Source organism: Neovison vison, chromosome 13, assembly GCF_020171115.1.
Source record: "Neovison vison isolate M4711 chromosome 13, ASM_NN_V1, whole genome shotgun sequence".
NCBI lineage: Eukaryota > Metazoa > Chordata > Mammalia > Carnivora > Mustelidae > Neogale > Neogale vison.
Window position 1 is genome coordinate 76,437,327 of NC_058103.1, and position 27,394 is coordinate 76,464,720.

A 27,394-nucleotide genomic window follows, 5' to 3' on the forward strand; every position below is an offset into this window, starting at 1 on the left:
TCAAGATAAATGATACCATGATATATGATGTTTAAAAAAATGGAACTAATGCAAAAATCCATAATGATTAAAATGTCAGAATTTTATGTAAACAGGACCTGATGGCTGAAATTAGGGTAAAACAAGTGAGAATTGTGCAAGTACAGAGCTGGATGGATCCATGCTTTTCTTAAAAATTTGATAATGTATTCCTGGGTCTTTCACAAGAGGCTTTAAAAAACATTGTATTGGGGCTCCTCAGTGGCTCAGTCAGTTAAGCAGCCAACTCTGGATTTCAGCTCAGCTCATGATCACAGGGTGGTGAGATCGAGCCATGTGGTCATGTGCTCAGCAGGGAGCCAGAGCCACCTTGGAATTCTCTCCCTCTTCTTCTGCCCCTCCTCCTGCTTGTGTGCACACTCACGCTCTCTAAAATAAGCAAATGTATTTTTAAAATAAATAAAAACCATCGTATTGCAGTGTGGTCATCTAGGTCACTGAGATTTTGGCATCCCTTATATTTTTCACTCAAGGTAAGTGTCTCACTTTTGCATCTCAGTCCTGGCCCTACTTTCTCACAGCATAATGGCTGGGATCCAAAATTGAGCATCCTAAGAGAGGGAGCCAGATAAAAGCTGTATTACCTTTCACATCCAAATCCAACACCTGTTGATTAAAGTGAGTCACTCATGTGTACCTATATTCAAAGGGAAAGAAATTTAACTCCTCTTGATGGTTGGAATGGCAAAGAATTTTCAGGTATGTATTATTTTTTAAAATCTTTTTAAAGGGTTTATTTATTTTGGGGGGTGGGGTCATGTGCTCACAAGTTAGGGGAGGGGCGGAGGGAGAGAGACTCAAGCAGCCTCCCTGCTCAACGTGGAGCCTGACTCAGGTCTTGATCTCATGACCCTGAGATCATGACTTGAGCCAAAACAGACATGAAACTGACTGAGCCAACCAGGCGCCTGTGCAGGTATGTTTTAAATTTACCACACACATATTTGTCTTTTCTGTGATTTTCTTCTACATAGACTAGACTAATTAATCTTTCCCTTATGAATGGAGTCTACCCAACTTCCTTTCTAGTGCTGTTGGTACAGTCTGGGAGTGCTGGTTGTGGGAGGCTTACCTGAAACCTGACTATGGCAAAAGAAAAGTGACATCGAAAAAGAAGGTCCCAAATCACCAAGGTGCCACTTTTTTTTTTTTTTCCTCGTGTGCCACTTCCCTAACATCAAAACCTTCAGTCTCTTGCTGTTTCTTGGTTTAACAAATTATTGAAACTATGCCTGGCTTTTAAGAGCCTTCATTCTGCCTGTCCTTTTTAAGGCAATATACTTTGTTTTTGTTTTTTTAACTAGTAGAAACATGTATTCGTATTAAGCTCTTGTCTTTTCATCTCCAAACCCACCCTTTTTTTACCAAGCTTGGTGGTGCTGGGGCCAAGATTCTGCAAGCACATCTCATCTTTGCCAGCTGCCCCCTGTTAGGGGGCGCTGGAGGGAGACTGGAAGACTGAATAACAAAGAAGAGATTGCTCCTTCCTGTTTATTTATGGAACTTTCTGGAAGCTTCCTGTCAACTTGCAGTTTTTCTAAGGGGGCCCACAAACACCTTCACCTCAGCAGAGGCAGTACCTTCCCACAGCAGCTCATCCAGTTTGCAGCTTTACCAGCACTTGGAGAGCCAGCTTCATTGTATCTCCCCGCGCTGCCCCGCCCGAGGCATCAGTGCCAGCTGGACACTTCTCTTCCTCAGGTATGAGTTTCAGCTCCATACTGTTAAGTTTTTATGTTTAGTAAGTCCACCTCTTCCTTCATTCCCTCATTTCTAGAGGTGGAAACCTAAGAAAAAAACAATTTTTAAAAACATTTAATTCTATCTGTATAGACTGTTGGTGTGTTTTCTGTTCCCCAACTTGGACCTGACTGGGTAGTCCAGGAGAGAAATCCTCAAAGATGTGATTTGTAGATGAGTTTGGGTTTGAATGCAGGTCTGAGCTCCTCGCCAATGAAACGGGATGCTGGTAACGCATGGTTGGTGGCATGGTGCATCCGATCACCCCTCTGGTTGAGGGCTCAAGTGGCTGTTAGGCGTAGTGACGATACTGCGGACTGTGGTGAGGGGTGGGTACTTCGGAATGCCCTGGAGCACTTATGGAAGAATATTACAAGCTTAGGTCTTTAAACATTCAGCTCAGGTCAGGGCCAGAGAACCAGTGAGCTTTCCTCACAGCCTTAAACGAATCTCCTGTCTCCGAGGCAGAGGGCTGAGGTAGCTGAATATTAAACATTCACTTGTGCGGTTGCAGAATTGCAACATTAGTTGAATTCATAGCCTCTCAAAGTCTCTCATGTGAAACGACATTGCTAGAGAAAGAAGCTGAGGGTGGGATGTCTCTTTGGACTCAGATGAAACAGGAAAACTCGATTTGCTAGTCACTCTGTGCCTGCGAGAAGCAGTTTGCTTCCCTGTGTCTGAGGAACCTGGGCTTTCCTTGCTTGAAAACACGGTAATAATGTTAGCTGTGGCAGTTTCCATTCTCCTCAAGACTCAGCCAACTGCATGCTGTCTGCCCCACTTGCTACCAGTCAGCCCATCACTAGGATCTCATCCTACCCTGACAAAGCAAGAACTCCTAGCTGAAGAAGAAATGCTTATATACCAGAAGAACTATAAGGCTTTGCTGATAAAGGGAAAAGCCTAGGGAATACTGTGGAACTCTGTTCTAGGAATGTGAGATGAAGGACAGACTATAACAATAGCTTGGGCCAAATGGACTGGTTTGGGGCACTTACGTATTCAGGATCTGGTGTGTTAACACATACAGCAGGACGTGGTCCAGAGCTGGTTAGCTACAACCTACTGGTGGCCTACTTGTAATGAAGCTTCCCTGGCATTATGTGGAGGGAATCCAAAGGCTTAGGGAGAGAAGAATGTTGGATTAAACATATCTTGTGTGACCTGCATACCACCCCTCACCTTCTCCAGCTACTCAGCTTCTACCCTGGGAGGGCCAGATGAAAACAACATCTAATATTCCATAATTTCTGAGGGTCGTGACTGGTTTAGCAGGGTAGCTGTGGCTCATGGTCTTTGATGAAGCTCCAGGCAAGCTGTTGGCTGAGAATCCTTTATCTACAGGCTTGCCTGGGACAGAATGATCTGTTTCTTTTTTTTTTTTTTTTTAAAGATTTTATTTATTTATTTGACAGACAGAGATCACAAGTAGGCAGAGAGAGGCAGGCAGAGAGAGAGAGAGGAGGAAGCCGGCTCCCTGCTGAGCAGAGAGCCTGATGTGGGACTCGATCCCGGGACCCCGAGATCATGACCTGAGCCGAAGGCAGCGGCTTAACCCACTGAGCCACCCAGGCGCCCCAGAATGATCTGTTTCTAAGATGGCTCACTTGTGCTCTTTACAGGCGGCCTCAGTTAGTTGCCCCATGAGCCTCTCCTTAGCAGTTTGAGTATCTTCACGTCATGGCAGCTGCCTTCTCCAGAGCAGTGAGCTGTGGAGAGAAAGGAGGTGGAAAAGCCACAATGTCTTGGCCTCGCCTTAAAAGTGAGGTTGTATTCTATTGATCACATAGACCCAACTGTGACACATGTTGGAGGAGACTGCAAGGGCCGGACTATCAGAGGCAGGAACCACTGGGAACTGTGTTGAAAGCTGGCTATCACAGCAGCTTTGCCTTCCACCAACCAAACTGGCCACCTTCCTTCTCCATAGATACTTGTCAGGCTTCTGGGGGCTAGGCTCAGGGAGAAAATTCAAGGTTGGCTTTGTGGAGATTTGGTTTCTGAATCTTGGGACAGTGTTGAAGTGATGGCTAAAAACCATATGAAGAACCTCAGAGAAATTAATACTTTGTGTTTTTCTCCTGGCATTGAAGGTCACAGTAGGACCATGGATCTGTTTGGAGACATAGATGACATTTCTTCAGAGAGCGATGGGGACAGTGAACAATCTATTCCAGGGCAGCCTGCTGTGAGTATAATCACTAACCTCAACAGGTCCCGTTGCTCGAAGTAAAAAGAAAGCTTCAAAAGCTGAAGTGTCTGGTTTCTATGGAGAGAGGATATTGATAATTGAGTAGTGGTCTGAAACACCTGAGGAATGGGTGACTTTCTCAGTTATGTTGAGAATTGTGGATATTTGCAGGTACAGAAAGAACTGCTCAGAATGAGGTTGATGCCAAACTTTGGGACTAAACTGTGAGGACTCGTAATTTGAAAACCTTTAAGTTTTTCTTTTCATTTATTTATTTATTTTTAAAGATTTTATTTAGTTATTTGAGAGAGATAGGTAGAGACAGTGAGAGAGGGCATGAGCAGGGAGGAAAGGAAGAAGCAGACTCCCTGCTGAGCAGGGAGCCTGATGGGGGCACAATCCTAGGACCCTGAGATCATGACCTGAGCTGAAGGCAGATGCTTAACGACTGAGCCACCAAGGGTGCCCCTTGATTTAAGTTTTCCTTTTCTTTTCTTTCTTTTTTTTTTTTTTAAGTTTTTTTTTTTTTTTAAAGATTTTTTTATTTATTTGAGAGATCAGAAGTAGTCAGAGAGGCAGGCAGAGAGAGAGAGAGGAGGAAGCAGGCTCCCCGCTGAGCAGAGAGCCCGATGCAGGGCTTGATCCCAGGACCCCGAGACCATGACCTTATCCGAAGGCAGAGGCTCTAACCCACTGAGCCACCCAGGCGCCCCTTTTTTAAGATTCTTAAGATTTTATTTATTTATCAGAGACCTAGAGGGAGAGAGAGAAGAAACAAGCAGGGGGAGGGGCATGCAGAAGGAGAAGCAGGCTCTCTGCTGAGCAAGGATCTTGGGATGAGGACCTGAGCCTCAGGAAGACGCTTAACCAAATGAGCCACCCAGGCGTCTCTGATTTAAGTTTTTCCTAACACAAATCTGTGCCAGAAAGCGTGTGCTATTTAACTTTCTTCTCTGATTTAAAAAAGTTACTTCATACTGGGGGATTGTACATCTTTACAGTTCTGTCATTTACTGTCTTATGCAAACCAGATATGTCGACAAAATTGATATTTTTTCTAGTAATGCCGGCTAAGAGATCTTGTTTCCCATGGTGATATTTTTGGGGGAGAGGATGAAATTTTAGGGAGAGGCCTAGAGGGGTTGCTAACTCTTTTGTTTCTGAAGTGGTATCTGAATTTATTTTCAGTCACATCTGTATCTCCTAGTACTCTAGAAGAGTTAGAGCATTTTCAGTTTCACTTCAAGCTCTCACATCCTGATTCCTCTCTTAGGATGAACGTGGAGTGCCTCAGGACCAACAGGAGGAAGAGCCGATTTCTGAAACCAGAATAGAAGTAGAAATCCCCAGTATCAACTCTGATTTAGGAAATGAATTGTACTTCGTTAAACTACCTAAATTTCTCAGCATAGAACCCAAGTAAGAGGACTGATTAAAGTTTTTTTATTCAAGATATTAATTTAAAATATGTGAGATATAAATGTTTTTCCTTATCATAAGTTGGGTAATTATAAAGATGGGAGATTCCTCATATACCTCTGGAAAAGTAAATTTAGGATGTGCTGTGGTAAAGAATGATGAGTTACTGCTGTGATATTTTAATTTTAAAGGCTTTATTTTATTAAGATTTTATTTATTTATTTGTCAGAGAGCGGGTAAGCACAAGCAGGGGGAGCAGCAGGCAGAAGGAGAAGCAGGCTCCCTGCTGAGCAGGGACCCTGACGAAGGTCTCCATCCCAGGACTCTGGGAGCATGACCTGAGCCGAAGGCAGATGCTTAACTGACTGAGCCACCCAGGTGTCCCTAAAGATTTTATTTATTTATTAGAGAGTGTACCAGAGAGAGGAGGGTCAGAGGGAGAAGCAGACTCCCTGATGAGGGGCAAGCCTGATTCGGTGCTTAATCCTGGGACTCCAGGATTAGTACCTGAGCTGAAAGCAGATGCCTGACCAACTGACTCAGACACCCAGGTGTCCCTCAATGTGAGAATTCTAATGTGAATGAGTCTTCTAGCATTTGTCACTTACAAATAAGCCAACATGATAGCTGACAAAGGTGTTTTTCACTAGTGTAAAGCTGAAAAATCAGAAAATGAGATGGAGAAAGTTTGCTAGAGAAATCATAAATGTTCAGTGCAAAAGCCACTATGACTAGAAGAGACAATGATTTTGGACAACAAAATAGTATTGATGGGTATTTTTTGTGAAGGTTCATGTGTATAAGCTCTTGAGTAATTAGCAGGATACTTTTCTTTAAAAAAAAAAGTAGAAAGATAAGACCATGTCTTATTTATATTTTAGAAGACCTATTTCCTCAAACAAGGCTTGGAATTGTTAGTCACACTTGGATTTTATTTCCGATATTTTAAAATCAGATTTCAAGAAAGTACACTAATTTGCATACTTTCTTAAGATATTACATGAAGTTGTTTGTCTCTGTGACTTTTAACATATTGGTGCATGTTGTAAAGATGATTATTTTATAAGCATTAATAATATTCATTACAAAAATGGCTAATATGAGATTAAAAAAACGGTTTTTAGACCTTTCGATCCTCAGTATTACGAAGATGAATTTGAAGGTGAGAAAGTGCTTGACGAGGAAGATAGAACCAGGTTAAGATTAAAGGTACTATTCTATACTTGATTCTTTTTTTTTTCTTTTCAAGTTTTTTGTTAAGTAAAACAAATAATTATTTGAGATGAGATTATGAAATGATCTTTTATGTTTACTCTTTAGAACAAGGACTGAAATGTCTTTGAGAATATTTTTACGGGAGAAGTTACATACCCTTTTTTAAAAATCCCTGTAATTCTCATTTTTCTAAACTTTTCCTCCCAATTATAATTTTTCAATGGAAGTAATGATAAAAATTCTTGAAAATTGTTAGCTACTTCCTTTAGGATAAATATTTTTAGGTATATGAACTGCCTGTGCATTTTATCGTTGGTAGGTCCTTGCAGCTTCCTCAGTAGCATTCCCTCAGGCTCTCTGTGGGATTCCCACTACGCACAAAGAGAGGCCTTGTCTGCAGGCGGTTCCTCTCAAGAAGACCTGGGATGGCAGGACACTGTGGTGTTCTCACAGGGCTCTTGTCTTCTTGCTTCAGGTGGAGATGAGCTTCTGTGGGGGCAGAACCAATTTTTATGCTACCTTTGTGATTTGGAGTTGCCTCCTATATGGGTAGGACACATTTGAACTAAAAAACAGGGCAAAGTAGAAGTCTCAAGTTGGAATTGTTGATTTCTTAACGTTATATTATTTTATCTTTTAATTTTTCATTTAATGCCCAGGACTTCCCTGTCTTACTAGGTTAGGCTTACTAGTCCCTCTTTCCTTGGGTTCACAGCCCTTCAGGTGTACTTGCGATAGGCACAGGTCCCCATTTTAACTGTCTATCCCATGTGGACCCAAAGCCTCACCCTCTCTTCTTTGGAGCTCCTGGTGTGTGTGGTAATCCCTCCATCCTGCATTATACTTGGATTCTGCTTCCACTGCCACGAGCTTGCAAAAGATTTAAACAAAATAGTTTAACCAGTATCTCTCGGTGTTTGTAGTGGGAGGGTTTCAGCATTGCCTAACGCACTAGTTCTCCTGTGAGCTTCCTTTAGCAGCACATACTAGCTCTTGGCACATGATTGTAAGTCACTGGAGGGAAAAAGAACACGCAATTGTTACATTGGTTTTCTAATGCTTTTGTGTTTTGAACCAGGTAGAAAATACGATAAGATGGAGGAAACGCCGGGACGAGGAAGGAAATGAAATTAAGGAAAGCAACGCTCGGGTGGTCAAGTGGTCAGATGGGAGGTGAGCCCATGATGCCCGGAGGGCCCTGGAAGACCCAGAGGAATGCCTGGGAAGAACGGGGTTCTCTGTGCAGGACCTTACTTTGGGGCCATCTTCCATTAAAGAATTAAACAAATCTAGGCCTCGGAGATGACACCTTAGAAGTGGGCCCAGGGTGTGATCAGATTCATGGTAGCAGCCTTCTGGGGGGAAAGCCTAATGCTAGCTCGCTTGCAGGAGCTACTATTGGGCAGTACTATTGGGCACACTGGTATTTTGGGAACAAAGTGTTTCTGTCTTATGAAGTGGTAGAGATTGGGAAAATGACAAAACAATTATATTTCAAGTTGAAGGATGAATTTTACCACCTTTGGCTTTAAAAGGGAATATGTTATTTACAGCACTTCTGTTTTTCTCATGAATTCAGGACACGGTTCCATAGCATTTTCAGTAAAGCCTATAGGGGAGAATGGAAACTGTGGGCTTTGTCGACTGTCCACCCCAGTACTGAACAGTTTCTTGTTTGCAGCCTCTCCCTGCATCTAGGCAGTGAAGTGTTTGATGTCTACAAAGCCCCAATGCAGGGCAACCACAACCACCTGTTCGTTCGAGAAGACACTGGTCTACAGGGACAAGCTGTGTTTAAATCCAAGCTCACCTTTAGGTAACTGTTCATGCTGACCAGTTGTTACTGGTAGTTAACGAGCAGCAAGGCGGAGAGTCGTGCAGAAAACTGACTCAGCTCTGACAGACATGATTTCAAGGTGCAGCTCACCAGGCGCGTGGTTTGGTTCACCTCTACCACAGATCGCTGTTTCTCAGGGAGCCAGTCCACGCTGTCAAAACCAACCCAAGACCCCCATATAAACCAAAAGACCAGTGAATGAATTCACGGTGGTCAGTGCACCTGATAGGAGGCCTAGGAGACTGGTCTTCGGTGCTCGGCTGGCCCATGTCCTTTGCCTTCCATGGAATTTAGCTGGGAGGCTGGCCAAGCACAAGCCTGTTGTTGATGTGTGCACACGGTAGAGAAAAGGGCGAGATGACCGCAGGGGCTGCGGCTCGACCCCAGGCCGACGGGTGCTCCATATCTAGCCTTTTCACTGGATGCTATTGGCTCTGCTCCTGCACACGCCTTCCCCGAAGGACCCCGTGCTGTTGTCTTTCATGCGGCTGTCCTCCAAGTGGGGCATTTAGCCGACTAACAGTGTGCACAAGGTTTCTTTTTGAGGTCATGGAAATGTTCTAAAATCAGATTGTAGGGTGCCTGGGTGGCTCAGTCGGTTAAGTGTCTGCCTTCGGCTCAGGTCATGATGCCCAGGTTCTGGGATCAAGTCCCTTGTGGGACTCCCTGCTCAGCAGGGAGCCTTCTTCCTCTCCTTCTGTTCTTCCCACCCCAACTTGTGTTCTCCATCTCTCTCTCAAATAAATAAATAAAACCTTTATAAATAAATCAGATTGTAATAATGGTCACACAACTTTATAATTTTTTTAAAGAAATTTATGTATTTGAGAGAGCACAAGCAGGGGGAGTGGCAGGCAGAGGAAGAGGGAGAAGCAAGCTCCTCACTGAGCATGGAGCCCAATGTGGGGCTCCACCCCAGGCTGCTGGGATCGATGAGTTGAGCCTGTGGTAGAAGCTTAACTGACTGAACCACCCAAGTGCCCCTCACTCTAATTTTTAGTTTCCTTATCTATAAAATGGAGATAATATTGACCTCACAGGGATGAGTGTCAGTTAAGTCAAATAACACGTACGATGTCATGCGGTGCAGAGACCTGGTGTAAGAAATGCTGTTCAAATCCAGCCTCTTCCCGAGCTTTCTCGAATGGAGGTGTAAGAGACAAAGGATTCTATGGCTTGCTTTTTTCCATTGTGCTCGGTGTTTTACATTCCATACGTCCCATCTCCCTCCCGTCTCAGGGACGCTCTCCTAAGGATCTCCCTTTCTTCTTTCTGATATAATGTACTGCTTTCTGCGCCAGGGACTCCCAGTCCAGTGCTGTCCTGAGGCTCTTTGCTTTGACTTTCCTTCTAATCATATTCAGATGGAGGGACGCCTGTTTCATTCTTGAATCACTTCTGGCCTCTGCACCACCCTTACAGAATTGAGATTTCCTGTCCCTTCTTTTCTCTCTGAATGTCGTCTGGGGGTGGGGGGGTGGGGTTGTTTCTTTGGAAAAGCCTTTGACCTTACCTCCTGCTCTCCTCCTTCCTCCACTTGCAAGTTGCCCCATCTCATTCCCTGCAGATGGGACAGAGGGAGGAAGCAGAGAGTGAGGAGGCTCAGAGTGCCAGGACCCGTGGCCTGGCCTCCCCCTCCGCTGAAGGGGTAGTGGTCACTGTCTGTGGCTGTTGGTGCGTTGATAGAACCGCCTCTGACTGTTCTTAGTCTACAGTGAGGTATTCTTGTCTCCCAGCAGACCTCACTCTACAGACTGTGCCACACACAGGAAGATGACCCTGCCGCTTGAGAAGAGATGCTCGAAGACCCAGAGGATTAGACTCTTACCGATGGCTGGCCGTGACCCTGAATGCCAGCGCACAGAGGTGATTAAAGTATGTCGGTTAAGCTTTATCCTGGGATTTTTGGGGTATTAAGAGCTGTACTTTCCAGAATATTAATTCACAATTTTGTGTGGCCACAACCATCTTATCTTGCTCCTATGAGGGAGCCAGCTTCAACCCAAGTGTGGCATGTCAGTGGCCACTGGTAAGATACAGCAAACCAGACACTCGTGTTCTCTGTTCAGTTTATGAGATTTCAGGGGAAATCTGATAATTTAAAAAATGTAACCTTTGACAGCTATCATAAAACTTTGTTAGCCAGATAGCTAGGAAGGTCGAAAAGATGTTCCTGACTCTCTCGACACCAGCTCTGTGAACACCAGTGTGTGAATGGCCAGGCGGAGGACGCATGTGACTGTTCTGCTTTGGGGCTCAGGGATCCTCCCCTACCAGCGCCTCCCCATCCTGTCATCAGGAGCTGTGGGGAAGCTCTCTGGCGGGGAGGGGCCCAGACGGGACCATCTGCCCACCACTGTCGTTCGGTGGAGCCAGTGCGCACTGGGTGTGTGTCTCGGGTCAGCAGACACAGCCTCCCTCAGGCGTCCACTGGGCATGGCTGAGGTTCCTCAGGCTGCTTGCTGCTCTCTGGGTTCTGCCTGGCAGCAGGGGGGACACTGCAGCTCCCGAGGCCACGTGTGTGCCAGATCTGACTGGGTGGTTAGCATGAGGGGGCCTTCACGCCTTGGAAATCAGCTGCACTGAGTGATCACGGTTTGAGGTAGCGGGTGTGGCATGGAGAGAACTGTTTTCTGAAGACAAGAAATGTAGTAAATCTAAGTTCAAGTGGGCAGAAAGGTAGTTCATTTTTTCAGTTAAAAAGGTTTGCTTCTTTACAGAAAGAAGAACGATTGAGGGCTTCTACTCATGAGACAATCCATCTGTGGGAGAAGCAGAACCAGCAGGGGCTGAGTGTCCCCTGCCAGGACCCCAGCAGTGCCTGTGAGGAGGAGGAATACGCTGAAGCCATTAAAAACCATTACCAACGGGAGCTCCAAGGTGAGCTGGGCATGGAGGTAACATGTCTTCTGAGGGCTGCAGGGGCTGGTGGGCTTTTACTCCCTGCCCCGCTGTGATTTAGTGAGGATAACAGTACAGAGGACTTGTATGTTTACTGTTTTTCTTAGGGCCATTTTCCCACAGAAAAGCTTAGCTAGGAAAATAAGGCACCCCCAAAATAAAACCAATTAAATAATTTATGTCCTTGTGGAAGAAAACATGTAATGAGCAGTTTGCCCTCTTGTGTAATTGATGCGTATTTAAATGTTGTAGTTTTTTGTTTTGTTTTAAGATTTTATTTATTTATTTGACAGACAGAGATCACAAGTAGGCAGAGAGGCAGGCAGAGATGGGGGAAGCAGGCTCCCCGCTGAACAGAGAGCCTGATGTGGGACTCGATCCCACCACCCTGGGATCATGACCTGAGCCGAAGGCAGAGGCTTTAACCCACTGAGCCACCCAGGCACCCCTAAACTTCGTGGTTTTTAATATGTGCATAAAAGCTGTTGGGTGTTTAAAAGTGATGACTCTCTCTCAGAACAAAACCTCTCAAATTGAAGTCATTTAAGCATGTCTGAAAGTTATATATTCTTTCTCATCAAAATTTTAAGAATGTTGGGGGCACCTGGGTGGCTCATTCCATTAAGTGTCCGCCTTCAGCTCAGGTTATGATCCCGGGGTCCTTGGATCGAGGCCCTTGTTGGGCTTTCTGCCGGGTGGGCAGCCGGCTTCTCCCTCTCCCCACTCATGCTTTCTTCTATCTCTGAAATAAATAAAATTGTAAAATACAACAACAAAAAAAACAAAAAGAAGAAAACTACAGAAAACTACAGGCTTTAAAATACTGAATTTTAGATAGAAGAAGTGAAATACTGAGGAAGCAGGGGAACATATTTCAAGTAATACGATTGGAATGTCAGCCAGGGTAGAGTGAGGAGGAAGTGTCCCTCCTGCCCTGATCGTTGCCCAGGAGAAGCCCTGATTTGTGGGGCCCAGTCGGCTCGTGTCGTGGACATGGGTTGTTGCTTTGGGGTGGCCTTCTAATGTGAAGGGCTGGCTCCCCCATCAGCTCAGAACCGCTTTATTTTTTAATTTTAATTTTTTAAAAAAGATTTTATTTATTCATGAGAGATCGGCAGAGGGAGAAGCAGGCTTCTGGCTGAGCAGAGAGTCCAATGCGGGGCTTGATCCCAGGACCCTGGGATCATAACCGGAGCCGAAGGCAGACGCTTAATGACTGAGCCACCCAGAAGCCCCGACTGAGTTGCAAATATTGAACCTCCACTTGGTCAGTGGGTGAATTAATTTTTTAAAATACATTTTTGGATTTAGTTTGCTAGTATTTTATTGAGGATAGCTCAAACAATGGTAGACAAAATTCCTAGAAACATTCGATATTGAATTTTACATCTTGCCTTTCGTATCTGTTCAGGAGATGAGGCCTCCAGAAAGAGGAAAGTGGGGGGTGAAGAGGAAGAAAATGACTAAAGTATAAAACGTGCCCTCATGTATACATTGTACTGATCTTTGAGGAATACAGGTTTGAACTGCGCGGGTCCACTTACAGCTTTTTTTTTTTTTTTTATAAATATGGTACGGTGCTGTAATGTATTTTCTCTTCCTTTTGGTTTTCTTCACAAATTTTTTCTAGCTTGTTTTATTATAAGAATATATAATACATTTAACAAGCAAAATATGTATCAACTGTGTTATCAGTAAGGCTTCTGGTCAGCAGTAGATGATTAGCAGTTAAGTTTCTGGGGAGGTAAAAGTTATTCTTGGCTTTTCGACTGTGCAGAGAGTTGGTACTCCTAAACCCATTATTCAACAGACAGCTGTATATTGTTTCCAACAGTTTGTTTTAAAGCAATCATGACATGACTTGTTTTGGTTGAAATGATGAATTGCATCGCTTTTGCATAATCCTAGTTGTGAATAAAAAATGTTCAGAAGCAAGTCTGCAACTTCAGAAAATCCATTTTTCCCTAACTATTCTGGGTCTTGGGTTTTTGTGCATTTTGGCTGCTCTGCCCCACCTCATCCTCCCTGCTGGATCCCGAGGTGGGCTTTAGAAGTTCAAGTCAGGTATCGCCTCTTCAGGATGTCCTCCTGACCTGCTTAGCTGGGTCTGCGGCCCATCTGTGGATTGTCGTTTATTTCCATAGGTATGGCACAAACTTTCTGTTGACCACATGGCCCTGTGGTCTTGTCAGAGCAGGCACACCACGGGAGGGGTCACTGGATGCCGAATGCTTTGCCAAGCACCATGCTGGCCCTACTGGTTCTAATCCTCAGAATAACCAGGAGGCAGATGTTGTTAGTCCCACTTTATAGACTTGGAAGCTGAGGTTTAAAGAACTTTAAGACCATCCAGGGACACGTTGGTGGCTCAGTTGGTTAAGTCTCTGCCTTCGGCTCAGGTCATGATCTCAGGGTAGTGGGTTCAAGCCCCGTGTTGGGCTCTGCACTCAGTGTGGAGCCTGCTTGTAACTCTCCCTCTGCCCCTTCCTCCTGCTCACATGCTCTCTCAAGTAAATAAAATCTTTATTAAAAGAAATACTTCTATCCAAAGCTTTTTCCTCCCAAGTAAAAATATAAGCACTCTTAAAGAAGTTTTTATTCATTTATTTGGCAGAGTGAGAGGGAGAAGCAGGCTCCCTGCTGAGCAGAGAGCCTGATTCGGGGCTCGATCCTAGGATCCCGGAATCATGACCTGAGTCAAACGCAGAGGCTTAACCGACTGAGCCCCCCAGGCGCCCTGGAAAGCTTCACATTTGAAGGACAAAAGACGTTTGGTGATATTGGACCCACATATGGTTGGCCACTCTCATTTGGTCCCTAAAAGAGCAGGGGCAACTCTGTTGGTCATGAGGACACTGTGTCTCCAGTGCCACTCAGACTCCTAGGAGCTGAAGGTGCCAGACGGTAAAGGGCCTGAGCCTCCTGACTTCCAAAGAGGACAGGCATCCAGACATGCAGGAGAGAGTGAGCCCAACAGGCATCCCTGGGAGGCCAGCCAACATTAAAGATGCAATGGGAAGGTTTTCATTCCCCTATGTTTCAGAATTCTGAAATTCTTAAATTATCGGACACTTATCCCTAAAAGATTGCTCAAACCCATTAAAACACATTTCACAGGTTTTCTCTTTTGCTTGGTGGATTTGGTAACTGCTAAGAGAGTGCTTTGCTGTAAAAATCATCTTTAGTTTACTGGTAGGATTGGCTCAGAATCAGGTCCATAAGACTCTGTTTCTTTGCTTTTGTCAATTCACTTTTTTTTTTTTTTAAAAAGATTTTATTTATTTATTTGAGAGAGAGAGACAGTGAGAGAGAGCACGAGCGAGAAGGTCAGAGAGCGAAGCAGACTCCCCATGGAGCTGGGAGCCCGATGTGGGACTCGATCCCGGGACTCCAGGATCACGCCCTGAGCCGAAGGCAGTCGTCCAACCAACTGCGCCACCTAGGCGTCCCTTGTCAATTCACTTTTATGGCCAGACCAGACCAGGTACCGAAGGTATTTCAACAATAGGAAATCATTATTTTTAAGTGTAAAGATGGTCAAGTATTGACAATTTTATATGGCTTAATGTAACAGACTGGGATAGAATAACTATAGGAAATAAGCTTGTCCCTGAAGGGTTACGTTAGAAAGTTTAGAACATAAGAACTAATGGGAAATTTCAAGATCAAGTCTATAGAATTTTTGATAAACTTTATTGAAATTATTTCAGTATGATGGAAGTTCTAAATGCCTATAGTATATAGTCTTCAAAAGAAACTTCACTGTTATGAATCAAGCTTTATTTAATTATCAGTATATTTAATATCAGTAATATTTGAGTAACAAGACTTATGGAGCTAAATTCTAATGCAGAATAGAAGGACCAAATTACAATGATGTAAAAATATAAACTCTGCCTATAAATACATTTTCTGAATTTAAAAATAGTGAAGCATTTCTTTTTTTTTTTTAAGATTTTATTTATTTATTTGACAGATAGAGATCACAAGTAGTCAGAGAAGCCGGCAGAGAGAGAGGAGGAAGCAGGCTCCCTACTGAGCAGAGAGCCTGATATGGGGCTCGATCCCAGGACCCTGGGATCATGACCTGAGCCAAAGGCAGAGGTTTTAACCCACTGAGCCACCCAGGCGCCCCTAGTGAAGCATTTCTTTCGTAAGCAAGTCTTACAGTGAGAATGATCTAGAAAGATGACTTGTCAGAGCTGACAGTGAAGACAGTTTAATAGATTGTTAGATCCAAGAACTCAAACCCTTGTCCAAGGGCAACAGGAGTGGTTCTGGTACATTGTGTATTTGGTTCCCGTGGGAGCCTTGTGTTCAGCTAATACTATGCACAAGTGAAGTGGCCATCAAGGCATTATACTAAGTGAACTAAGCCAGAGAAAGACAAATACTGTATGATCTCATTTATTTGACTATCTAAAAACACTGACCTCAGGCCTAGAATAGCCTGGTGGTTGCCTGAGGCAGGGGTGGGGTGTAGAAGACACGGTGGAGGTGGTCAGAGCTAGAAGCTTGATGAACAAACCCTAAACCCTGAGGACAGCACGGTGACCCCAGTTAACAATGCCTTATTACAGATCTGGAAAGTTGCTGAGAGAGTAGATCCTAAAAGTTCTCACTGCAGGAAAAATCATTGTTTTTAACTGTGTGAGGGGACAGATGTTAACTAACCTTGGGGTAGATATTTTGCGAACTAGACTATGTCACATCATGTTACCTACCTTCAGCTAATACAGTTATATGTTAATTATATCAGTAATATTAGAAAAACATGGTTTTAAAAGAGTCAAGGGGCACTGTGATGAATGGGTGAAGGGACAAGACTGAACTCGCAGAGGATGGCAGCTGCTGGGGAGCCGGGAGAGCGTATCACCCTCCGGTCTGCGGGGAGGTGCCTGTGCGTCCTGACACCAAAAGGTAAGGGCGTGGGAGAGTTGCCCTGCGAGTACAGAACCCCAAATAGCAGATTTCATGACACCTCATCAATCTCATCTTACTTTAATGGCAGCAAGGATGAAATAAAATGTACAACAGAACATGACTAACATTTTATCAAAGCATTTTTCTAATTTTTATTATACCATGGAACCCCCTTTTTCAGTGAAAATACATCAGATACTGTCAAAGGAAAAACAATTTACAAAGTTCTATTTACATTAACTTTTCCAGAGCGCACCTACTGCACAAAATGAGTGTGTGGGTTACTTCATTCAAATAACAGGAATTGGCAATTTAATGAGATAATTCTCCTTGAACTCTCTAACAATCCACTATTTTTTTTTAAACACAGGATGTTTATCTGGTCTTCTGAATGACAGGCACCCTTACGAAATGTATTTAATGTATACTTAAGACTTCTACTAGATTTAAGCTACAAGTTTATAGCACCAAAATGCATTTTAATATCAGTATTAATATTGCTTTTTTCAATACATACAATTTCATGTAGACATACTTGCAAAATCAACTTCAGAAAAATATGAATGTAAAATTGTACAAAATGGGAAATTAAAAGATTTTAAAAAAGCAATTTAAAAGTGCAAAGAGTATTCTTTGATTTGATAACCAGATATGTTTAAATTGGTTAGCCTACAGAATGTTTTAAGGCCTTACAAAATCTTTGGTTTAAAAATTAAGACTATTCAGAACCCTAATCTATTGCAACATTTATTTATTTATTTTTTAAAAAGATTTTGTTTATTTATTTGACAGAGAAATCACAAGTAGGCAGAGAGAGGGGAAAGCAGGCTCCCACTGCGCAGAGAGCCCGATGCAGGGCTCGATCCCAGGACCCTGAGATCATGACCTGAGCCAAAGGCAGAGGCTTTAACCCACTGAGCCACCCAGGTGCCCCATATTACAAAATTTTCAAGCTATGTAGAAATACTGTAAGTTACTAAATGGTTAAGAGGTGCCAGAATCTTAAAGATCAAAGTAAACATCAGTTTTCTCCCTTATAATTCTTGATTTTCTGTATTCAATTGGATGAATGGTCATCTTTAAAGATAATTATGAAAAAATGTTTTCTTTAACTTTATAACGAACTGTTATGGTACAAGCAAAACACTGCTTCATACTTCGGTAAGTCATAAATGAAAAAGATATTACTGATAAGTACAATATACATACTGGGTAGGGCCCCACCAACCTATATTTAAACAACATGTGGTAGAAGGGGTAACATACTTCTCAATTCACCGACTTAAGGACAGTGCAAGCAAGGAGGCCTTGCTGTTAGCGTAGTGGGGACCCTTGCTGCGTGCTCGCTCCCCACCCTGTGGCAGGTGAGCAGTCTCTAGAATCAAGTACATCTCCAAAGCTGTATATGAAGAGACAGAAATACTTGCTAACTTCAAAAAAGAGTATCAGTGGTTTCTAACTTAAAGGGAATAGTGCAAAGTCAATCTTTGGCCCCTTTGAAACACTGAATACTGACTCAAAAAAATAAAGACAACCAATTATTACGAGGGAAGCATTCACCCATCGAGAAGGCTTATCAGCGAGTACACAAGATGCTGCCTGGCTCATTAAACCGTCCAGCCCAAGTCAAAGGGGTGACATTTTATAACTCAATTTCAAAAACCGTTCTTTAAAGAATCAACCTACCTATCCCCCACTCTTAAATGGGATTCTTCCCTTTATTCCCTGTAAATGATCCAGCCAGGCCTGAATTCTGGTGGTCAGGATACTCCCGATTTCTTCCTGCCTGTCTCTTGTAGCTGGGATGGCTCTGCCGTCTTTTGCTCCAGGGGCAGCCCTGAAACAGAGCCGGAATCCAGGTCCGAATCCCCTGTCTCTCCGCCTGGGCAGGAGGCAGCCTACACGAGTACACTGTTCACGTGATCATTTGAACGCTGTGACCATGGGCAGTAGGAAGAAACTCTTCTCATGAGAGATTACTTTTACACAATGTGGACAAAACAGTATACAATGAAAGGTAATAAACATTAGCTTTATGAAGGACAGTTTCCCTTACTGGGTCATAGCAAGCATCACGAGGTGAGTCATGACCATCTCTGCAATCCTGCGGAGCACGCACGATTTCTCACAATGCAGTGCGACAGCTGATGCCTGCTCAGGCCAGATGCTCCCTTACTTTAGAGTAATCATCGGTTTCAGTGACCTTTTTGCATGCGCCTCAGACGCAGATTCCATCACCTTTATCATCTTTGATTTCACGTGTTTAGTAACAGCCTTCTTTTTTCTTAAATAACCAAGAGCTGGCTCTATGTCTTTTACAGAGCAGAAAACAGCTTGCCTAGTTAGATGACTATGAGCTTTCACAACATTTCAAATTACACAAAAATTTAATTATCCCAATTAAAATAAAAAACTATAATGAATTTAGACACACTCTACTTTAAAACAAAGTACGTAACCCGGCCAAGCTGGTGACTGTGTTATAAATAAGTCTAGATGTTGCCGGCTTACACCCATCAGGCGAGCGTGGTGACCTGCAAGAGGCAGGAGGCAGGAGACCCCTTTGTCTCTCCCAGAGATGGGCTTGTACTCCTGAACAGAGGACCAGGTTTTGAGTCCTCTGTTTAAAATTCTGGCATTTTGCTTTCTTGGTAGAAACAGAAAGCACACTCTTGTCAAGTTCATGTATTCTAAAACAGGGAAAGGGCTCCATGCGATGGGATAAGGAAAGAAAGCTCTGATGAGGGTCTTGTACCTAACAGGTGCAAAGGCAATTCTTCTATTAGGTCCCTTTATGATTTAAAAAAGATTGGTCCTTAAACCGTTCATAGTATTCTATATAAATGATTTCCTAAACTTCTTTCACAAATGTACTTTTTAACTCATGACTCCTCACGATCCATTTAATTAAGCTAAATTAAAATTGATTTTAGCAGAAAAGAAGAAATGTTATAAAATACAAAATACCACCAACTATTGATTTTATAATTTGAAACTGTTAACAACATAAACTAGAAAAAAGATACATGTAGTTTAAAAAAAAAAAAAAAAAGATTTCCAGTCTCTTCCCTTCTACCCAGGAAAATCTTACATCTGACACCACCATAAGCTCCTAGTGACCTCTTCAAGTCTCCCAAAGATTGGATCTTGGTGGACTTAGGGGTGGTCTCCTTCGACTCGTCTTTTGCGAACTGTGAGAAAAAAAGAAAGTGTGTTAAAAATCCCGGTTACTTTTGTACAGTGTTAATTGCTTGTAAGGAACAAGTTTCTGTACGATCCAGTTAGAGCTGTAGAGAAATGAAATATCCATTTGTTGTTCACAAGCCATTAAAATAAATTCACATCCTTCATCACTACCATGTGTTGAGAACTGAGGGGCTTGGGCATGCGAAGCACATGTCCTCCACTCCACTGAGCTCCCACGGGAGCAGGGAAGTCTACAGCACTGCTCCACGTTCACCTTCACATCACTGCGCCTGTCTTATTTGTTATTTTAAAAAAACTGATATCTGTTACGACAATGACTTATAAATCACTATGTTAAATTTTGAAGTCACACTCAGCTGGGATTAGAACGTATTAAAAATAACGACTTGCATGCTCTTCTGACAACCCATTTCCTTAGTTTGTGAAAGAACAAAAATATTTTTATCATTTTAAAGGTAAGTGACTTGCTACTGTTCTCCAAATTTTCCTTCTAGTATCTCCTACAAAATCAACTGGGCTCTGACAAAATAACAAAATAACAAAATACAAAGTGATGCACGCCTCAGCCCCTAGTAATGTGGTGAGATCCTATCTGGTGAACATAAGCTCTGACCACCAAAGTGATCAGTGAACTAGTCTAGTGGATGGAGCAAAAGAAAGGTGCTTATGTCTCAGGCGCCCTCGGCCACTTCACAGACTGGTGACCCCAAACTATAGGCCATACTCGGTGATGGCAGGATAGGGTCTTCAAGCAGACATTCAAATGATGTGCAAAAAAGCTTGTCCAGCCATTGGATGGGTGCTAGCTAGAAAGCAAAACCTGGGAGAACTGAAGTATCAAGCTCCCATGAGCGTTCTTCTACTTAGCTAAATACAACCCCGACTCTAATTTTAGTCCATGTTAACAAAAAGCAAGTCTTGCATGTTTACTGAAATATTAAGGGAAAAAAATAAGGGACTTAAGTCCTCAAATACAAACCTGATTCATATATATAGATCTCTGAAAAATACAGATATACTTTCTTGAAAGACAAGCCAAATTAACCCTTTTGGGTAGATTCTTTCCAAGTGAATGTTGAATTGCAGCAGGGTTTACATATTATTGGCAGAGCATTTCAGATATTAAAATGCATGTCATAAGTAACACATGTAAAGGAGGTCTGTGACAGAAGGGAGCAGACCAAAAAGGTTGGAAATGATGTGGTTAGCTGACGTGAGGACAGTAATAGGAGACTCAGAGTTCACATAAATATTGCATGTGTGCTGTGGACCCTGTCTGCTGCTCGCAGCGAGGACACTTCGTAGCTGGAGAGATGGGAGTAGGTAGGATTATTTCAACAAACAGGAAACTATGAGAGGTAAGACATCAGAATCAACACTAAAAATCTGATATAGCCCCACGTGCAAGATGAAGAAAAACTAGATGCCTGGGGAGTGTATGTTTCAAATTTTGATCTTTGAGGTCTTTCTGGCAGCTACATGCCAGACTGCTGGTACGAGCACAGGGTCTTGATGCTTGGCGCCTTGACCTGTGTGCCAAGACCGAAACATAGGTCTGGGAAACAAGCAGAGGGTGCTGGGAGCATGCACGGCAGAAGACGGGGCCAAGGACCAGGTCGGACTCTTCCTTACTCAGTGCCTACTTGCTACCAGCAGTTTCTCGGTTCAGCTGCTAGATGAGAGGCTCATAAATTTGGCCCTATGAACTCATTTTTTAAAAGGGTTTATTTATTTGTCAGCACAAGCAGAGGGAGCGGCAGGCAGAGAGAGAAGCAGGCTCCCTGCTGCGGGGCTCGATCCCACGACCCTGGGATCATGACCTGAGCCGAAGGCAGATCCTCAACCGAGACAGATACTCAACGACCCAGGTGTCCCACCTATTAATAATTCTTTGGCAATTTCTTTCTAAAACCCACTCCACTAATAGCAGTTCTCAATACTTTATGATCAATTGCAAATAAATTCTAACCTCACATCCAATCTCTAGAAGAATAAAAAATACGGGTTTTTTTAAGTTCATTTTAATCAAGCATCCAATGGTCAATAATGGCTCTCAAATGCTCCTGCCAAAAAATCCGAAGAAACTGTTTCTTCCCATCTAATTTTAGTGCCTACTACCAGCACTGCCTTTTTATCTGCTGTGTTAGCTTCCAGAAGCAAGTACTTCTGCAAGTTTACTCTGGAGGCAGCGGCCAGCAATGAGAGTCCATTTTTACAGACTGCATGCTGTCCTCAGCATATAAATAACTACCGTGATCCCAAATGTGAGGTTTTATCCATGTACTTCCCCACTCCAGGAAAGTTCCTATTCTCATCTCATGTCTGAAACTCTGGCTTGGCTCAGAAAGAGCGAGCATGAGGTGGGGGGGGTCTCCAGAGCTACCCACACAAAGCTGTTTGCTTTCTCTCACTTGGTTTCATGTCAGACCACACCTTCAATGTGGCCTCTACCTCCACCTCCTCTATTACACATGGCTGTGGACACCCACTCAGCAGCACAGTGTCAACATGAAGCAGCCCAGGAAGTATTTTCCATGTGTTCTCGCATCTTTTGGTATACTGTTGATTCTCCATGTAATTAGCATGCCTTTGCAAGTTACACTGACAATCAACAGCACACCAAACACACCAAATTTCTAAAATGCAAGAGACTAAAATCTTCTGTGAGAAACGAAGTCATCAAGGGATAGACAGGGTTTGAACTAACACTTTTCACAGTAATTTGGGTTGAGAAAAGGAAGCTGTAACTTCTTTCCTTTAGAAACCTTTAAAGACTACAAACACAAATATGGCTGAAGTTTAAAAGAACTGCATCACTTTGAAGTGTTACTCTCTTTAAGAAGTCTTATTTTAATTCTTGTCTAAACATATCTTTAAAAATATTTCAATAACAAACACCAAACTTAAAAGAAGAGCCAATTACTGGAAACATGTAGAAACAAAATTATAAGCATCATATTCTTTAATTCAGCCTTGGCTGGAAAAACTTATTTCAAACAGAAACATAAGCCTCAGCAGTATTTTCAGTAGGAGTCTGCAGCGAGAAGACAAACTGTCCAGTAATGGCTATGTTCGGGAGGCCGGTGAGGACAGCAGACACTTATATGCCACCTGCTATAAAACTTGGATCGAAACTATAAGCCATATCTTATATGTAAAAACAAATTTCTATGTAGGCCTGTTTGATAAAAAGGGCAAAAAACTTTCCTGAAATGCTGAAATCTTTAATAGCTCCAAGAGGTGACTTGTAACTGAAAACAAAATTTTTGTTCCAGGATGCATTTATGTTTCTAGTAGAAAACTGTTAGCTTAAAGCTGTGAAACGTTTGTTTCAGGAGAATTTCACCCACAAACCCAGTAATCACTACAACTGTGCTTAAACTGAACTCTAATTCAATCAATATAAAAAGGGCTGTGCAGATTTTAAAAACAAAGGCCCAAAATTCCGTGTTGAAACTTACTGGAAAAAAAGTCCCTCTAATACATTAGCTTAATGACACAATTCAGAAATTTGATATGAAATGCATCTGTCTTACCCAAGTCATTGTTTTTTGTTATAGCATTAGCTGCCCTGGTTCGGGGTCCCTGCTGTGTAAACTGATATCCAAATTTAAGGATATTTGTATTTTCCTCAAGCATCTTGGCCATTTCCAGTTCTACAGCTGTTCCCAACTGCTGCCTCTGGAATAATTAAAGAATAGTATTAATAAATTAGATCAAAATACTTTTCAAGGTAAGTCAAGACTAAGATATTCAGATAAATGATGATTTTGCCAATTCTTAAACATTAAGAATTTTCCCAATTCTTAAACATACTTACACAGGAGAAACAAAATTTTGAAGCTCAGTATATGTTTATACAGACACCAAAAAAACTGGATTGCCAGAAGGAGATACCACTTCGTACCCATTATTATGAGATGATTATAGTGTTGGCCAGAATGTGGGAAAATTGGGAAGCTCACACATGCTGGTACAAGTGCAAAATGGTGCAATTGCTGTGGAAAACAACGCGGCCATTCCTCAGAAAGTTAAACACAGAGTTATTGACCACATGACTTTGCAATTCCACTCCTAGGTATGTACCCATGAGAAATGAAAACCTATGTTCATATAAAAACTTGTATATGAATGTTCATATCAACATTATTCCCAATATTTAAAAAGTAGAAACAACCCACATGTAATAGATTATTTAGGCATCAAAGAGTAACTACCGACACATATCACAACATGGATGAACCTGCAGCATATTTCGCTAAGTGAAAGAAGGTAGACACAAAGACCGCATATTGTATCATTCCGTTTGTACGCAAATGTGCAGAGACAGAAGGGTTAATGGTTGCCAGGGCTGGCAGGAAGGGTGATGAAAACGTTCTGAAATTAGTGGCGATGGCTGCACAACTCTATGAATATGTTCAAACCCATACTCAGAATGTTAATATTCTGGATGCTTCAAATGTCCTCATCCCCTTTCAGGCCACCACCTTCCCCAAATGCCCCCCTTCCACCTGCCTCCTGAGTCCCCAACCCCTCCACAGCTTCCTCAGTTACTGCTGTAGAACACTGACCTGATTGTCAATCTTGAGCTCTGACAGGGTTTCATTATCTCTTAGAGCATCAATCAGGGCTAGAATCCCAACACCTGTAATAAAGTTGGACTCTATATTTAAGCTCTTCAAATTTTTGTTCACTCTCAGCATATCAGCAAAAGCCTAGAAATTATAAAGAAAATATTTAGAGATAAAAATTGACAGTACCAGCATATATTCTACCTGCTGTAAACAAATACAGTAATTAGCAGAACTGCTCTGATGTTTCTCATTAGACTGTTTTAGGCTGACACACAACTTCATAGGCCTTATACCTATTTTTCAGATACCATGCCCTGTCATGGTATTTAGATTTGTCACACGTAATCCTCTGTTGGTAATATTCTCTGCTGCTTTTCACACCGTTATGTTCACTCATACCCCACTCCCTCCTTTGTCCTGTCTCTCACACTTTCTCTCAGTTCCTGCGTAGGACTAACTTCATCAAGGTCTCGTTGGAACATCTTTTCTTACTTGGGTCCTACTGCAGCTGGTTTATTGTGTAGCAAAAGTGAAGATAAATTATGGACTGATTTTTGAGGTTGAGATGGGAAGGGATGCCTAAGGCAGAAGGTCAGAAATGCTCACAGATTACCAGAACACAGAGTCAAGTTAAAAGAAATGGGAAAAGAGAGCAGAGATACTAGAAAAAACTTGGGACAGGTATCTCTACATGCATACGTTTCATTAGTGACAACTACCTATGTGGAACAAATCCCTTATCCCTTTGTATTGTACATACAATTGTACATACAAATGAAATGTATATACATTTCCTCAAATATTACTGGTGGCTGATTATTTGAATAAGTACTGCTCTGAAGATTTAGAAATAGAACATACAAGTTTCTTTTTTTTTTTGTTTTTGTTTTTTAAAGATTTTATTTATTTATTTGACAGAGCGAGATCACAAGCAGGCAGAGAGGCAGGCAGAGAGAGAGGAGGAAGCAGGCTCCCCGCTGAGCAGAGAGCCCGATGCGGGCCTTGATCCCAGGACCCCGAGATCATGACCCGAGCCGAAGGCAGCGGCCTAACCCACTGAGCCACCCAGGCGCCCAACATACAAGTTTCTGCCTGACGGAATTTGTATTTTAGTGGGAAGGGAGTGGACAATAACCAAATTACAACGTTAGATGGTAAACAGAGCTACAGAGATAGAAAATAGGGTAGACGGAGAGTGCTGGGGACAGGCGTGGTCAGGAAAGGCCTCACCAGGAAGGTGATGCTGGAGCAATGGCTCAAAGTGGTGACATAAAATGATGTGAAACATCATTTCACATCGATATTTCATGTGAAATATGAAAGGCGAAACAATGCAGGAGAAACAGGGGGAAGGCCCTGCATCAGAAGCATGCATTGCATGTCTGAGGAAGAGCAGGAGGCTGTATGTCTATAGTTGAGTGAAAGAAAGTGAAGTAGTGGAGCCTGACTCTTGGTTTCAGCTCAGGTCTGATCTTGGGGTCGTAAGATCAAGCCCTGCGTCAGGCTCTGTGCTTAGCTGGGGAGTCTTGCTTGAGATTCTCTCTTTCCCTCTCCTTTTGTCCTTTCCTCTCTTTCTCAATATTAAAAAGAAAAAAAAATGGGGCAAGTAAAGGATTATAAGACTACCGAGGGATCGTGATTTTTATTATTAGACAAATGGGGAGCTGCTGAAGGGTTCTGAGTATAAGAATGAAGTAACTAGGGGCGCCTGGGTGGCTTAGTGGGTTAAGCCTCTGCCTTCAGCTTGAGTCATGATCCTGGGGTCCTGGGATCGAGCCCCACATCGGGCTCTCTGCTCCGTGAGGAGCCTGCTTCCCCCTCTCTCTCTATCTGCCTCTTTGCCTCCTTGTGATCTCTGTCAAATAAATAAAATCTTTAAAAAAAAAAAAAGAATGAGGTAACTAAACAAGTTTTTTTTTTAATAAAGATTTTATTTATTTATTTGACAGACAGAGATCACAAGTAGGCAGAGAGGCAGGCAGAGAGAGAGAGAGGGAAGCAGGCTCCCCGCTGAGCAGAGTCTGATGTGGGACTCGATCCCAGAACCCTGAGATCATGACCTGAGCTGAAGGCAGCAGCTTAATCCACTGAGCCACCCAGGCACCCCATTTTTTCTTTTTTTAAAAGATTTTATCTAAACAAGTTTTTAAAAAAACACTTTTGGGGGTATCCTGATGGCTCAGTTGGTTAAGCACTTGTCTTCGGCTTGTGTCATGATCCCAGGGTTGGGGTACTGAGCCCCACAACGGGCTCCCTGCTCGGCAGGCAGTGTGCTTTTCTCTCCCTCTACCCTCCCGCCCCATCCCAGATCGTGCTGTCTCACTCTGTCTCAAATAAATGAATCACTTTTGATGCTATGTAAAAAAGGCTGGCTTTGAGGTGGGAAAGATGGACACAGGCAGCTCAGTGAGGAGGTGATCACAACAATCTAGATGAGAGAAGATGCTGAGTTAGACCAACCAGCACGGTAGTTGAAAAAATGGTGAGAAATGGTTAGATTCTGGAATATTTGGAAGACAAGCTTGGATATGCCTTTAAGGTTGTGAGAAAGGGAAGTCAAGGGTAACTCCATTTCCTTCTGTCTTGAGCAAATGAACGAATGAAGCTGTCATTTAGTGAGACAGGAAAAAATGGTAGAGGAGCAGGTATGGGTGGAAGACAGGAGTTTGGGACCATACGGGATGTCTGTTAGACAGCCAAGCAAGGGGTTAAGGAGGTGGACATGAGTACATAGTTCAGGAGAGAGGTATGAACTGGGAATAACAATCCTGGGAGTCTGAAGCATACACAGATAACACACAGCAATGAAACAGAGTGACATCACCCAGAAAGTGGACAAAGAAGACCTGGACTGAGCCCCCGGCCAATCAGATGCTTAGAGGTGGGCAAGATGGGGAGGAACCAGAGAAGAGACATTCAGTGAGGAAAGAGGAGAATCAAAGGTAGTGACATCCTCAAAGCCAAGTGCAGATAAAGGTGCATACCATGATCAAGTGGGATTTACCTCAGGAATGCAAGGTTGACTTAACAGGCAAAAGTTATCAATGAATATACCATACTAATAAAGGACGAAAACCACATGATCATCTCAATACACACATTTAAAAGCATTTGACAAAATCCAGCACTGTAGATCATAAATGGAATCCCCTGAAGATGTTAAAAGAATGGTGTTGAACTTTACGTAGTGATATGAAAGATCTCTAAGATATATTGTTCAGCAAAAAATTAAGTTACAAAACAGTATATATTGCATGACTTCACTTACGGTTTTTAAAATTATAGGGAAGAAATGCAAGAAAAAATAAACATAAAAGAGTAAATGATGTCTTGCCTAACAGTGAG

General features: G+C 42.8%; 2 protein-coding genes across 2 annotated transcripts in view; one reads left to right on the top strand and one right to left on the bottom strand.

Moving 5' to 3' along the window:
• The first annotated feature begins 1,727 nt into the window (after nucleotides 1-1,727).
• LOC122894569 (RNA polymerase-associated protein LEO1-like) lies at nucleotides 1,728-12,812 on the top strand. Its single transcript, XM_044232361.1, has 9 exons — nucleotides 1,728-1,740; nucleotides 3,876-3,970; nucleotides 5,247-5,392; nucleotides 6,517-6,601; nucleotides 7,686-7,780; nucleotides 8,289-8,423; nucleotides 10,184-10,319; nucleotides 11,165-11,324; nucleotides 12,757-12,812. Exons 2-9 carry the CDS (start codon nucleotides 3,890-3,892, stop codon nucleotides 12,810-12,812), a joined length of 894 nt encoding a protein of 297 aa, XP_044088296.1. The 5' UTR covers nucleotides 1,728-1,740; nucleotides 3,876-3,889.
• Nucleotides 12,813-17,140: 4,328 nt separating this feature from the next.
• Nucleotides 17,141-27,394, bottom strand: part of TMOD3 (tropomodulin 3) — a 76,571-nt gene continuing 66,317 nt past the window's right edge. Inside the window, exons 8-10 of the mRNA XM_044229757.1 lie at nucleotides 24,047-24,190; nucleotides 23,012-23,156; nucleotides 17,141-19,459 (exon numbers count right to left, since the gene is read on the bottom strand). Of these exons, the coding sequence (XP_044085692.1) occupies nucleotides 19,425-19,459; nucleotides 23,012-23,156; nucleotides 24,047-24,190 (324 nt within the window). The 3' untranslated portion in view covers nucleotides 17,141-19,424. The remainder of the gene's footprint in view (nucleotides 19,460-23,011; nucleotides 23,157-24,046; nucleotides 24,191-27,394) is intronic.